Source organism: Protomyctophum bolini (assembly GCF_963924005.1).
Source record: "Protomyctophum bolini genome assembly, chromosome: 23".
In the NCBI taxonomy this organism is placed as follows: Eukaryota; Metazoa; Chordata; class Actinopteri; order Myctophiformes; family Myctophidae; genus Protomyctophum; species Protomyctophum bolini.
Window position 1 is genome coordinate 11230105 of NC_137884.1, and position 13734 is coordinate 11243838.

At 42.7% G+C, this 13734-nt stretch overlaps 1 protein-coding gene across 3 annotated transcripts in view; it reads left to right on the plus strand.

The window, feature by feature from the left end:
- atp2b1a (ATPase plasma membrane Ca2+ transporting 1a) overlaps positions 1-7949 on the plus strand; it is a 77041-nt gene extending 69092 nt beyond the window's left edge. For 2 of the 3 annotated variants that reach the window (XM_080757459.1, XM_080757460.1), the window contains one exon: positions 4744-7949. In XM_080757459.1, coding sequence (XP_080613585.1) covers positions 4744-5277 — 534 coding nt within the window. In that variant the 3' untranslated portion in view covers positions 5278-7949. Of the gene's footprint in view, positions 1-3791; positions 3848-4743 lie in introns of those variants that run through there. The other variant, XM_080757461.1, reaches the window with a different exon arrangement.
- Positions 7950-13734: the final 5785 nt, after the last annotated feature.

Below are 13734 nucleotides of genomic sequence, written 5' to 3' on the forward strand. Positions count from 1 at the left end.
CAGACATAACAAACCGCAAACACACAACAAAATTACTTTAAATGAAACATTAATAGTAGAACTAGCCGATCTGCAAGCTGCTATTTCAACAATTTTTTTAAATGTTATATTAAATATTATGAAAATTATTAAACATGGAAACTATTATGACGATTATGCAAAATGCTTGCGATTATCTCAAATAATTGCGATTAGGTGATTATGTAATACAGTGGTTCCCAAAGTGGGGTCCGGGGACCCCCAGGGGTCCTTGAGGGAGTTCCAAGGGGTCCCCAGCTAAATGATAGTTTGGAACCAAAATGGACCCTTTTATGGGTCTGTAACTCTGAGAGTGATACAAATTTGTACACTCAGAATTAAATTAACATTGATTTTACAATATAAATTAGGGTCTCAGTAAGAAAAAATGCCATTAAATGGACCGTAGACTAATGCATGTCAAACTGGGGGTCCTTGAAACCTTTACATTTAACGGGTTTAGAATCACTGCTAGAGCCGTAAAAATCTTCTCTTATCGGGGTCCCTGGCATAACTTTTTCACATGGGGGTCCGTGGGCTAATTAGAGTCAATTTGGGGGTCCTTGACATGAAAATGTTTGGGAACCACTGATGTAATAATTGTGACAGACCTAGAACCACCTACCTAGCGGAGGGGAGTGTATTATTATTCTTATTGGTATCATTTTGAATTGATAAGTCACCAGGTTTGTGTGTTGCTGCCTCAGTCTGCGCTCTGCCCTTCTATGTGTGTCGCAGCTTTCTAGATCCTCTAGCCGGGGTAAATATTTTGAGTATATGCCCATGGTCACACGAGTACAAAATCCAAAGAAATGTCAACCGCAAAAACACCCGGCAAAGAGTCAGGGGGTGTCTTGTACTGTACTGTACTATACGCCAACAGCGCTGCAACAATAACGACCTTTCCCCTCTCTCTTTGCTGTTGCTTGTTTCTGTCTCTCACACACGGGGGGGGGGGGGGGGGGGGGGCTTTACCAAGTGGAACATTCTCAGACTGTTTGTAAGAAGGAGGGCGCTCTGGCTGTGAAGTCCTTTAGTCTATTCTAAGGTGGACAACCGTGTGTGTGAGTGTGTGTGTGTGTGTGTGTGTGTGTGCGCTCGCGCAGGTGCCGTGTCACAGCGTGCACACGTGTACAAAACAAGTGCAATGTGGAATAGTCTGCTTGTATTCAGTGCAGTATATTGTGGTGATCCCCGGCTTAGACTAAGAGCTTCCGCTTTACCGTTTCCCTTTCAAGAGAGAGTGTGTGTGTGTGTGTGTGTGTGTGTGTGTGTGTGTGTGTGTGTGCGAACTCAACAGGCCTCTCTTTCAGAGGCGGGCCATCTGACCCACTGTTTTTTTTCCTTCATCTTTAACAGATGTCTTGCAGACATTTGAAGGGGAAAAAAATGATCCCCTGCCTGAATGTGATGATTGTGTAACGTTTGCAGAGCGATGCATTAACAGCAGATCCAGGCTGCTCATCTCTGCACAAATAAATGTGGCAAATTGTCCAAGGAACAACTTGCAATGCATGTATCCATCATGCTCTAATACAGTGGTTCTCAAAGTGGGGTCCAGGGACCTCCAGGGGTCATTGGGGGCGGTGCCAGGAAGTCCCCAGAAAAATGTGTTAATACACAATCACAATCTATCCACTTTTATCCATTAAACGTTGGCTATTCAAAAATGGCAATCGTGTTGAATATTTTTGTTATCATTATTTATCTATTTGATGACACATCTTCTCTTCATGGGGTCCCTGGCACAAAACCTTTTCAGATGGGAGTGCCAAATATCACTTTGAGAACCACTGCTCTAGTCTAAGAGGCTGTGTTTGTCCATGAATACTCTGATAACCTGTTGTCTTCACACTAAACATGAACCACTTCCTTTCAGGTGCTCCGACGGTGAGATGATTATTATTCAGGAACTGGAAAGTGTGATACAGTTGTGTTGAACCTGGGCTGGGCAGTAATAGAATTAACTATAATGTATCTATCAATGATGATTTGAGTCTGGATATGGTCTGGGATTATTTACAGCTCCATCTCAAAGAATTAGAATATTCTGCAAAAGTATATTTTAAAGTTCATTTTGTTCCGAAATATAATTTAAAAAGTGAAACTTTCATATATTCTCAATTAATTGCGCATAAAGTGAAATATAACCTTTTTTGAGTGGTGCAACCACTCCCATTACGGAGCTATGTGTCTGTGTTCCTGGCTGGCTGCCTGGCGTTTGGTTGGTCTTCACAACCAAGTGTCACTGTTGCGCAGCCTAACACACACACGCCCCCTGGGCTCATTCCTGGGAGGAGTTCCAGACCCACAGGAACGCACCCAGGGTGCTGGCCCGATTCCGGCGAGCCGCCCCACTTAATACAAATGTTTTAATCCAGAAATGTCGACCATCTGAAAAGTGCATTAATGTATGCAGTCAGTACTTGGTCTGGGCTACTTTTGAGCAAATTATTTCATCAAGAATCAGCATCTCCATAAAGCCTGTCAACATACAGAAGCACAAAGTGCTGTAACATATTAAACATATTAAATGGCTGTGTTGACTCTGGACCTTATACAACACAGTGGACCAACACCAGCAGATGACATGCAGCCAGATGTCCCGCCCCAAAATATATAGTTTTTTTTATAATAAATAAATACATTAATAATGTGGTGTGGTGTCATGTGCGTGCATGCAGGCCCACCCACTCCTGGCTAGGCCCACCCAGAACTTCAGTACTGGCTTTGCCACTGAATACATGGCACCCCAAATCATCAATGACAATGAAAATGTCACACTGGAGTCAACACAGCCATCTATGAGGATATTTTAGAACACTTTGTGCTTCCGTATGTTGACCGCTCGATTTGGCACCTGCCCACAAAGCAAAACTACTAGTAAATGGTGTACTGACTAATGACCATGGTGCTTAACTGACCAACCAACTGGCCAAACCCATGGAGAATCTAGGTTGTATTGTCAAGAGGACACAAATTAATTTACGGCTGTTATCAATGCAAACCTGGGCTTTCATAACACGCCCCATTGATTAAATAATTTGCCCAGACCAAGTATTGACTGCAGACATAGTTTGGATTAAACCTTTCTGGATTAAAAGAATATTTGTTTTAGTGGTCTCGTAAAATATTCTAATATTTTGAGATAGGATTTTTTGATTTTCATGAGCTGTATGCCATAATCATCAAGAAAAAAGGGTTTAAATATTTCATTATGTGCAAAGAATTAAGAATATATGAAAGTTTCACTTTTTGAATTATATTACAGAAGAAAATAAACTTTTGCCGTTAATTCGGCTGAGTGCTGTGTTCTCCAAGTTCTAATCGCTTTCAAATATGCTTGTCCAAAATGTTGAACATATGTGCTATTTTTGTAATTTTTGCAAATGATAGAGGGTATGCGCATGACATGCAGGAACACCTACTGAGTAGTTATGCAGGAACACTTACTGAGTGGCAAAATAAAAACTTTCTGGCCTTGACAGCCCATACATCCAAACAGAAATGTCCTATTTGATTGCATTTAATGACGTTAGTTTGCCACTTGATTTGCCACTCACTTTATGCATACGCATACCCTCTATAGAAAAGAACATGTATTATATAGAGGTATTTGCTCAAACATATTGTGATGTCTGATTTGTGTCCATATTGCCCAGCCCTGTACCCTGTTTGAGCTATTCGTCACCAGAACATGTCCGACAATCCAACTGTTGAGCAGAAAATGAGATGAATAACACCACTGACTTCATACAATATTCCTCCTTTAGATTCTGTGAAATGTGATATGGGCTATACTCAAAGGTTTACTACTGTTGAACACAAGGTAGTTTGGCGCTCTGCATGGGTTCGAGTCTCTAGTCTCGTTTGTGAGAGGTCTTTCCTCTTTTTGTGCCGTTTTCCCCAACACACACACACACACACACGTTTTCCACAGCTTGTAGAGGTTCTGCTTGGCTGCTGCAGCGTTGTCTTTTATTTGATAAATATAATCAATAACTGACTACCTCCCTCCCCTGTCCCCATCTATCTATGTCTGTCTGTCTCTCCCTCTCTCTCTCTCTCTCTCGCTGTCTGACTGTCTGTCTCTCTCTCTCTCACTCTCTCTCTCGCTCTCTCTCTCTCTCTCTGAGCATGACCAACAACTATAACCTTTGTGTCCAGCGTCTGTCCTCCACTGTTTTGGAGCTGTTCCCATTTAAACGAACATCTCACAATGTCTCAGTTCCCTCCTTTTGCATTTTGAATAACAGGCCTTTATCAAATCCTTTGGTCCATTCATTTATTCATTCATTGTATGTACTACTACACTACTTCTTCCCTAAAAAAAAACATGTATCTACTGCATTTGGACTCCATGGGGTTTTGCACCATCGTGCCATTGAGTTTTGAGTGCTAAGCCCCACGGTAAGGCTTTAACAGCAACAAGCATCTGGACTGACTGGGAGTTGTACTACTAGACACCACTGACTGCATACTTGCACGTCCTTCTAAGAGTTTTGAACCCACCCCTCCTTACAAAAGTGTTTTTTGGTTTTTTTGGGTCCCCAATCCCATCCCCTTGTCCCCACTTACTATCGTCCCTAATAAAACCCTCCAAAGTCTTACATTTTTGTATGTGGTGTTTGCTATTTAAAAAGCAATAATAATAATAATAAAACGTTGCGTTGTTCTGTGGGTAAAACGACGCTGACTTTACGTTGCCCCCTCCCCCTCATGCAGATCCGGGTGGTGAATGCATTCCGTAGCTCCGTCTCCCTCTACGAGGCCCAGGAGAAGCCCGAGTCTCGCAGCTCCATCCACAACTTCATGACCCACCCGGAGTTCCGCATCGAGGACTCGGAGCCCAGCATCCCGCTCATCGACGACACTGACGCCGAGGACGACGCCCCCACCAAGCGCAACTCCTCCTCCACGCCGCGCGACGGTGACGTCACCACGCCCACCCCGCCCTCCCCCGTCACCACCACCACCACCGTCCCCGCGTCCCCGACCCCACCCCCCACTGATGACATGGCCCCTCCTCCCCCTCCCTCTCCTCCTCCCCCGGCCGCCACCCCCCCTCCGACTGCCGCACCCGAGGCCGAGTCTCTCGCGGCACCCCTGCTGAACCCCGCCTCCTCCTCCTCCTCGCCCAATCAGAACAATAACGCTGTGGACAGCGGGAACCACCTCCTGCTCCTGCCGGAGGTAAAGTCTCTGAGCCCCTCGTCGGCACCGGAGAGCCCCCTACACAGCCTGGAAACCTCTCTCTGATAACCCCCGCCCTCAAGCCTGGGGGGGGCTCACCTTTTAGACAAAACGGCTACAGAGGAGAGGAGAGAGAAAAGACAGTGGAGGGGTGGTTGGAGAGAGAGAGAGAGAGAGGAGTCTGAACTGGACTAATACAACAGCAGACATTCATAAGAATGTACGGTTTGGTGTGGATGCTTGTTTTATTTTTTTGTTTTCTTAAAAAACCCTCTGCGACAGGAGGACTCGCCTCCCCCCCCTGCCCCCCCTACCCCCTCCTTGATAACTTTTTCATTTTTCTCGGTCAGCGAGGGGTGATTATAAACTCAGATTGGAAGTGACCTGTTTCTTTTTTTTTTCTTTTCTTTTGTTATATTATTAATATTATTATTATTTTAATAGAGGAGGGGGAGCCCTTCCTTGTGGCTTGAAGATCGGCTGTAAGAATTTTGGAAGAAACTTAGCTTCTCTTTATCTGAATGGTGTTGTATATTTATCTCTTTGGCCCTGATGCTCATTCAAAAACTTATTTCTGCTCCATTGGCTGTTAATATTTTGAATTATTTATGTTTTTTGGAAAAAGCAGGTCTGTTTACAAAGTTTGTAGATACTTTTTTTTTCTGTTTGTAGGCAAAAGAGCTTCCTGACGTATGATGCAGAAAACGGAACGGAGTACAAATTGAATGAGAGGATTTATTTCAGATACTGCTGTATTTTCAGGAAAAAAGGGGTGTTTCTATTGAAACTTAAACTATTTTTTTGCCTGCAAGTTTTATTTGTTATATATTTGTAGATAAATAGAACCTTCTAGCCAAACAGATAAACACTAAGGCTTGTGTAGAAGAGAAAAAGACAGGACCTCTGTCCATTCACACTTCATTATTAAATACTCAACATTATTTTAACAGGGTTCTGTGTTCAGAAGATGCTCTCAGGAGTTCGGGCTTCTATTTTCATCGGTTCATTCATCCATCTGTTCGATTGGTGATGTTCGAAAGGTTCACTTTGTTAAAGGGAGTTCATTGCAGTAAACATCACGTATTTTTTTCACTTTGGTTCACTTAGGTTCACTTTGTTAAAGGGAGTTCATTGCATTAAACATCACGTATTTTTTTTTCTTTTTTTAACTTCAGTCCCTGCCAATGTACAATATTATCATTTGTTTACTCAGGCATAGAAAATTATTTAAAGAAAGGAAATTTATTAATTAAGAGAGAACCTTTTAACTTCAAACTTTTTGTCTTTTAGGTAGTTAAAACTGTCGTCTTGGTCAAACAGCAAGTGGATTCTTTTCATATTTCATTCAATCTTTTTTGAGATTTCTCTTTAGGGAAAACTTCATTTTTATTTTTTCTCCTTGGAGTTCTGGTTTGTTGACATTTCAAAAATCTAAAACACACGAAAAAAAAGTTTGTATTTTTCTTCATCTTTGTCCATAAAACTCCTTTCACCATCATAAATAAATAAAATGACTTGTTTGTAGAATATTTTTGACACCTGATGTACTGGAAAAAACACTAAAGGATTTGATTGGACACGCTGCATTTCTTTACTTTTCTTTTCTTTTTTTTTTTCAAGAATAAAAGTCTAGGCTCACACTGGTATCTGTACAGGGTACTTTTATTTCATAACGTCCCTTGGGAAAACATTTTGATACAAACCACACAATTGTACCTTTGTATTTTTATGACAAAAACTTTCATCCTACTGAACCATTTTGGGAGATTTATCTCAAAGTCTATTATCTAGGGTTAGGGTGGACGTTTTGCGCACTATTCAACGTAGGCACTTAAACCCCTGCGTCCCTATTCTGGGGCCGATCGTTTGTCGAAAATATCCGATCGCGTAGATTGGCTATTTTTCGACAAAGGTATATTAGCGTAGTGCAAAGACAGAAGGAGAACCTATCTCCTATAGCATAGAGCCCTGTGGTATGCCAGTCAAAAAAGTACGGGGTTTAAGTGTTTAAAAAACAAAACGTGTGTGTGATTTTCTTCTCAGGGTGCGAATGGTTTGAAAGGCTTGTTTGTAGAAACAAAATAACACATTTCTTTTCCTAATTGGTTGCAAAGTATTTTGTTAGTCGTACAGGGATGTTCTGCTTAATACCCTGACAACGCACTCATTTGAAGGGAAGGGCTTAAGGTCAGTGATTCTCAACCTCGTGAATTTCAAGAACCCCAAACTCCATATGCATTATAAATTTATTTATTTATATTTAATCTCTGGAACCCGAATATACACTGCAAACGGAACCCTCAAGAGTTACAGACCTGTGAGGGTCCAATTTGGTTCCCAGTATCAATCTCAGAACCACTGGTTTAGGGGAGCGGACAAGGGCAGAAAACTGACATGGAATGAGTTCATTCATAAGTTATAACATTTGTCTATTATTTAAATTTTAGGGGGGGGGGGGTTGTGTTTTACAGATGAAAAAAGCAGCTTGATATTGCAAATACAAATGGGAACGGAAAAAAGGAGTTTGTTCTGTAGCTTCTTCCTGTAACGGGAATGAATGTTTATCCATCTGTTCTATGGATTATTTTTTATTTTTATCTTTTAACATTTGGAAATAATAAGTACTTCATGTCTGTTTATCTTGAGCAATTTAAATGGTTATCGTGATTGGATTTACATTTGAAACTTGTCGAGTAATGTGTATGGTTTTTAAAAATAAAAAATGTATTTAGCCTAAATGCAGGGTTTTATTCATTTTATCATTCATTTGGGTTGAACCTCCTCCTCTCATTCACAGACATGTATTCTGTCTTGAATATAAGAATTACAGTAATTATACATGTACACATGGATATACATGATCTGGCCTGTTCAGAGCAGAGGTCATTATTGAAGCCAATTCATTGTCATCCTGATCAAGAGAAGCCTTGACAAAAATGTGCATGGCGTCACTGACCCAGCAGGGGGCAGACTTGTTCAACAGGAGATGACAAGGGCATCGAAAGAGAGAAAGAATGGGAGCAGCTGCTCAAGCTGCAGAGCCAGAGTTTTACAGCTAGCAGGATTGTATTGTAATCGTTTCATAGAGCCAATATTGATGTGGATTGTGGACAACTGTCCACTTACAAGTACAACCAATTATTGTATTGGTGCTGCAGCGTCTCTGCATGCATGACTCATGCAGAATTTCCCCTAGCTCTGAGCCATAGCTAGAGCTCATCAGAGCTAGATTTCCCCTAGCTTAGCCTTAACAAGATATGAATATGACCGATGGTGACCGATCTTAATTGATCCAATGCTAGACAAGAAAGAGCTAGCTCAGATGACGACTGTCAAACTAAAGTAGGGTACACATTGAAATATGTTAAGTTATGCGTAGTTCTGCAGCTTAACGTTGCATTCGGAGAAAATACGGAGATGTATTAGATGAGATCCATTTAGCCAAGCATGGCATATTTATTAGATTAAGCAGGGCTCCCTGTCACGCATCAGTCTCACGGTGACAGACCCTGTACTATAACTGAATGAACTGCTCACAGGTAGTAGTAGTCATGTGACCTGAGTCACCTGATCATACTATAGGAGGCAGGCATGCATCCTATACCTTGCGCCTTGGCGCCTCACAGTGGCACAAGAATAACATTGCACATCATATAGAATAGTAGTACATTATACAAGTGAGGACATATATAAGGTATCCCATCAAATCTCAACACCCCCACTTGTTCTCAGGTTGTTGTAAATCTTGTTACTGTAATCTTAAACCAAAAACAAAACAAAACAGAGTGAATGTGAATCCCTGTCTTACACATTTTTAAACTCCAAAAAGAATTGCATCAAACTTCTTCAGTTTCAATCTACTTGCAGGTTTGGTCATTATATCAGCAACCATATCATCTGTAGGACAATACATCAGAATGACTCTTCCCTCACTCACAGTGGATCTGATAAAATGGTACTTTATATCCACGTGCTTGCACCTCTGTCTGTTTACAGGGTTTTTGGCGAGAGCAATCGTTCCCTGATTATCCTCATGTACTACAGTTTGTGTGTACTTGTAGTTATCTATACCTTCTAGTAACTGCTCTAGGTATAGGCACTCCTGTATGGTCGAAGCCAGTGCCATGTACTCCGCCTCACATGTGGAGAGCGCTACTGTAGGCTGTTTCCTAGTTTTCCATGAAACTAGAGAGCTGTTCTCACTAAGACTCACACAGTATCCTGTGGTACTGCGCCTGTCGCTGACATCAGACGCCCAGTCAGCATCACTGTAGGCCTGTATACCTAGCTTCTCACTGTTGTTTCTTTTGAAACTTAACCCTTTCTCAGAAGTACCTTTGAGATATCTTAGAACATGTTTCACAGTAACCCACTGCTCTTCTGTAGGCTCAGCAAAATACTGTGATAACCTGCTTACCACAAAGCTTAAATCTGGTCTGGTACAAGTGGTTAGGTATATAAGGCTTCCTACAGCCTCTCTGTACATCCTGACATCATTCATTTTTACTGCATCCTCAGAATATTCTAGTTTCTGATCACAGGGCGTTTCTCTGGTTCTACAGTTTTCCATGTTAAAACGCTGAAGTATCTTGTTAGTGTACTTTTCCTGTGACATGGTTACACATCCATCAGATTGGCTGAAATTGATACCCAGAAAATGTTTGAGTCTACCTAGATCTTTCATTTTAAATTTTCTTGCAAGCATCTCTTTCACCTCTCTCAAAATCTTCTCATTGCAGGCTGCAATGATCAAGTCATCGACCCATATGATTACGATCACCTTTTTGTCTTGTGACTCTTTGGCATAAACACAGTGGTCGGATGGATTTTGTGTGAACTCATTTTCAGTTAAACAATCGTGCAAGACTCTATTCCAATTTCGCCCTGATTGTTTGAGACCATAAAGTGATTTTTCTAGTTTATACACTAGACCATCATCCTTCTCTTCATAACCCTCGGGTGGATTGATGTATATGTCATAATCTATGGGAGCGTGCAAATACGCTGTTTTCACGTCCATCTGGTGTAGGAGCAGGTCCTCCTGAGCTGCTTTCTGTAACACCACCCGTACACTCGTCAGGTTAGCTGTTGGTGAAAACGTCTCCCCATAGTCTATTCCCATTACCTGGCTGTAACCCTTGGCTACAAACCGTGCTTTGTATTTGTCTCTTCCCTCTACATCACTCTTGATGGAGTAAACCCATTTTCCCCCCACTGTTTTCTTGCCTATTGGCAGGGTGGTTGGGGTAAATGTCTTGTTCTCATTTAATGAGTGGACCTCCTCATCCATGGCTTTTACCCACTCTTTTGAGTTATCAGACCTCATAGCCTCCCCAAAAGTCTGCGGAACACCATATACTGCTCTGTAGCAGTAGTCTACTGTGGTATGAACCCCATCACTATCACTGTCTCCATCTATGAAGTCATCTAAGTGGCTAGGTTTCTTCCTTTCTCTAGTTGGATACCTCCTACTCTCAGGTTCATCCCCTGTCACACTCTGTTGTGTTTGGTTATGGCCATTTGGTCTCATAACCTCACCTGGACTACCACTATGTATACTTCTTCTCCGTACACTTGGTTCCTGAGCATTCTCCGCTCTATTGACCTCCTGTGTGGTCTCGTTAGTCCTAGGCTGTCTCATATGGTCATAACCATCATTTGGGTCTGTCTGTGTCTGTTTCTCTACAGCTACCCTGCTCACAAACTTCACTAGCCTGTGTTTTTGTACTTTATTTGTATCTGGATGATACACCAAATACGCCGGGCTGTTCTTGTCATACCCCACAAAACACCCCTGGTCACACCTGGAATCCAGTTTTCCCTTATCCTGTTTGTATGTGTAGCATACAGACCCAAATTTCTGCATTTTAGATACATTAGCCTTCTTGCCTGTCAGCAGCTGATAGGGAGTCTGCCCTGTACGCCTATTAAAGCATCTGTTACGTACCACCGCTGCTGTTTGTATTGCATAGTGCCATAGTTGCTTTGGTAGCTTGCTTTCAACTAGCATGCACCTACCCATCTCAAAAAGAGTACGCCAACCCCTCTCAGCAGTCCCGTTCTGGTGCGGGGAATACGGAGCTGACGTTTCATGTCTGATTTTGTTTTTCCTCATCAGTGTTTGAAAATCATTGCATGTATACTCGGTTCCGTTATCAGATCTCATGCACATCACTTTCCCATAAGGGGACACATCTGCTAGGAACTTTTCCGTAGCTTGTACTGTGTCGCTTTTCTTCTTTAGAAAATATACAAACACTGCGCTTGAGTAATCGTCAGTGAACGATAGCGCATACTTATAACCATCCGTTGACTCTGTGGCTACAGGACCTGCTAGGTCTGTGTGCACCATCTGTAAGGGAGCCTCTGCTCTAGTATCAGGTTCTCTATTTCTAGTTTGGGCAAACTTTCCCTGAATACACACCTCACACTCATGTTCGGGCCTACCTGCTTTGCCCTTGATCTGCATACCTTCAACCACATTCTGCAATTTTAAAACATCGTCATAATTACAGTGGCCCAATATCTCATGCCATGTCTGTATGTCATGACATGCATTACATTTGTCATTAAACTCACCCTCAGTATGCAGATAATACAGTTTCCCATAAACATGAATGTCAAATCTGGTACCGTCTCTGGTTATCAGTGCGTCTTCCTCTTCTTTAAAGACAACCGTGGCCCCACTGGTAGTCGCCGCCTTTACTGAGAAGATGCTCTGGGGGTACGACGGTATGAATAAAGCGTCTCTCAGTGTCGCCTTGTGTCGCCGTCCTCCGCTGTCGATTAGGGAAACTTCAGCATTTCCTCTTCTCTGAGCGACCCCGCTGCATCGGGTGCCGTCTGCCAACTCGACACTGTGCTTTTCTGGTCTGAACGCGCCGTCGAAATCCTTGAACTGGGTCACGTCGGTGATGATATGAGACGTGGCCCCCGTGTCCACCATCAGGCCCCTCTCCTGGATGCCGCTCGCCGGCTGCTGCTCTCCGTCCCTCATCTTGAACACGAAGTCGGTGCCGTCTTCTTCTTCTTTGATTTTACACGCTCCATCCCTTTTGTCCCTACTGTCCTTATCCTTACGCCTACATGTGGCGTCTTTGTGTGTGTCGCTTTTGCATCGACTACACCATGTCTTCTGTCGACATTCTCTCGCTCGGTGACCTCTGGTGCCACACTTGAAGCACGCCATCTCTGTGTCTTCTTTGTGGTCACGTGCGTTTGTCTTGGCGGGTCGCCGCCCGGTTCTCCCCTGAGTTTTCATCACACTGTCACCCGACTCAGCTGCGTTTGTCTTCTCTGTGTCTTCAAAACTTCGTAGCTTAGTCTTGAATTCAGCAAATGTGATATTATCATCTGTATGTGCCACATGTATTGCGAATGGCTTAAAACTCACAGGCAGTCCTTTTAGAATCATAGCTACTAGTAGACCATCTCCCAACGTCTCACCTGCATTTCGCAGTGCTGTGATGGCTGTTTCTGCTCTGATGATGTAGTCCATTATGCTTTCGTCGTCCGCTTTCTGGAGCGATGTAAGCATGGTGTACAGGTTAATTATCCGGGGCTTTCCCTTCCCGGCATAATACTCTCTTAATATTTTTAGGGCCTTTCTTCCATCGTCGGCCGCATCTCTCATAATTAATGAGAGACTCTTGTCGTCCAACAGTTGAATCATCTCGGCATACGAGTCGGCCTTTTTCTTCTCGTCTGCTGCTATTTCAGCTTCAGTCGCCGGTTCTCTCAGGACCGTGTGCTTTAGTCCTATTAAATGAAAATGTCCCAACATTTTTGTCTCCCAAATCTCATATTTGGTCTCATCTCCGTCGAACGCCAGTCGAGGCAACCTACTTGTTCCTCGTTGATCCATGTTGCTGTAGCTCGCTCTCCTTGCTAGCTTAGCAACCCGTTAGCTCGCTGTTCGTTGCGACTACACGGTGGACTCAGACAAAACTTTTCTTCCGAACGACTCCTGGGCCCATAACCTGTTAAGTTATGCGTAGTTCTGCAGCTTAACGTTGCATTCGGAGAAAATACGGAGATGTATTAGATGAGATCCATTTAGCCAAGCATGGCATATTTATTAGATTAAGCAGGGCTCCCTGTCACGCATCAGTCTCACGGTGACAGACCCTGTACTATAACTGAATGAACTGCTCACAGGTAGTAGTAGTCATGTGACCTGAGTCACCTGATCATACTATAGGAGGCAGGCATGCATCCTATACCTTGCGCCTTGGCGCCTCACAGTGGCACAAGAATAACATTGCACATCATATAGAATAGTAGTACATTATACAAGTGAGGACATATATAAGGTATCCCATCAAATCTCAACAAAATAAAAACTATATTGTGTATTTAGGCTATTGTATTTATTTAGTTGTTTGTCTATTTATAACATTGTGAACTTTGTAATAATGCATACATTTTAGATTTTTGTGTGATGTGTCACGTGACAGTACAGTAGAGAATAATCCTTTGCATCAGGCAACCAATCATCTTCCTTCGGAGGCGTTGCTAAGGACA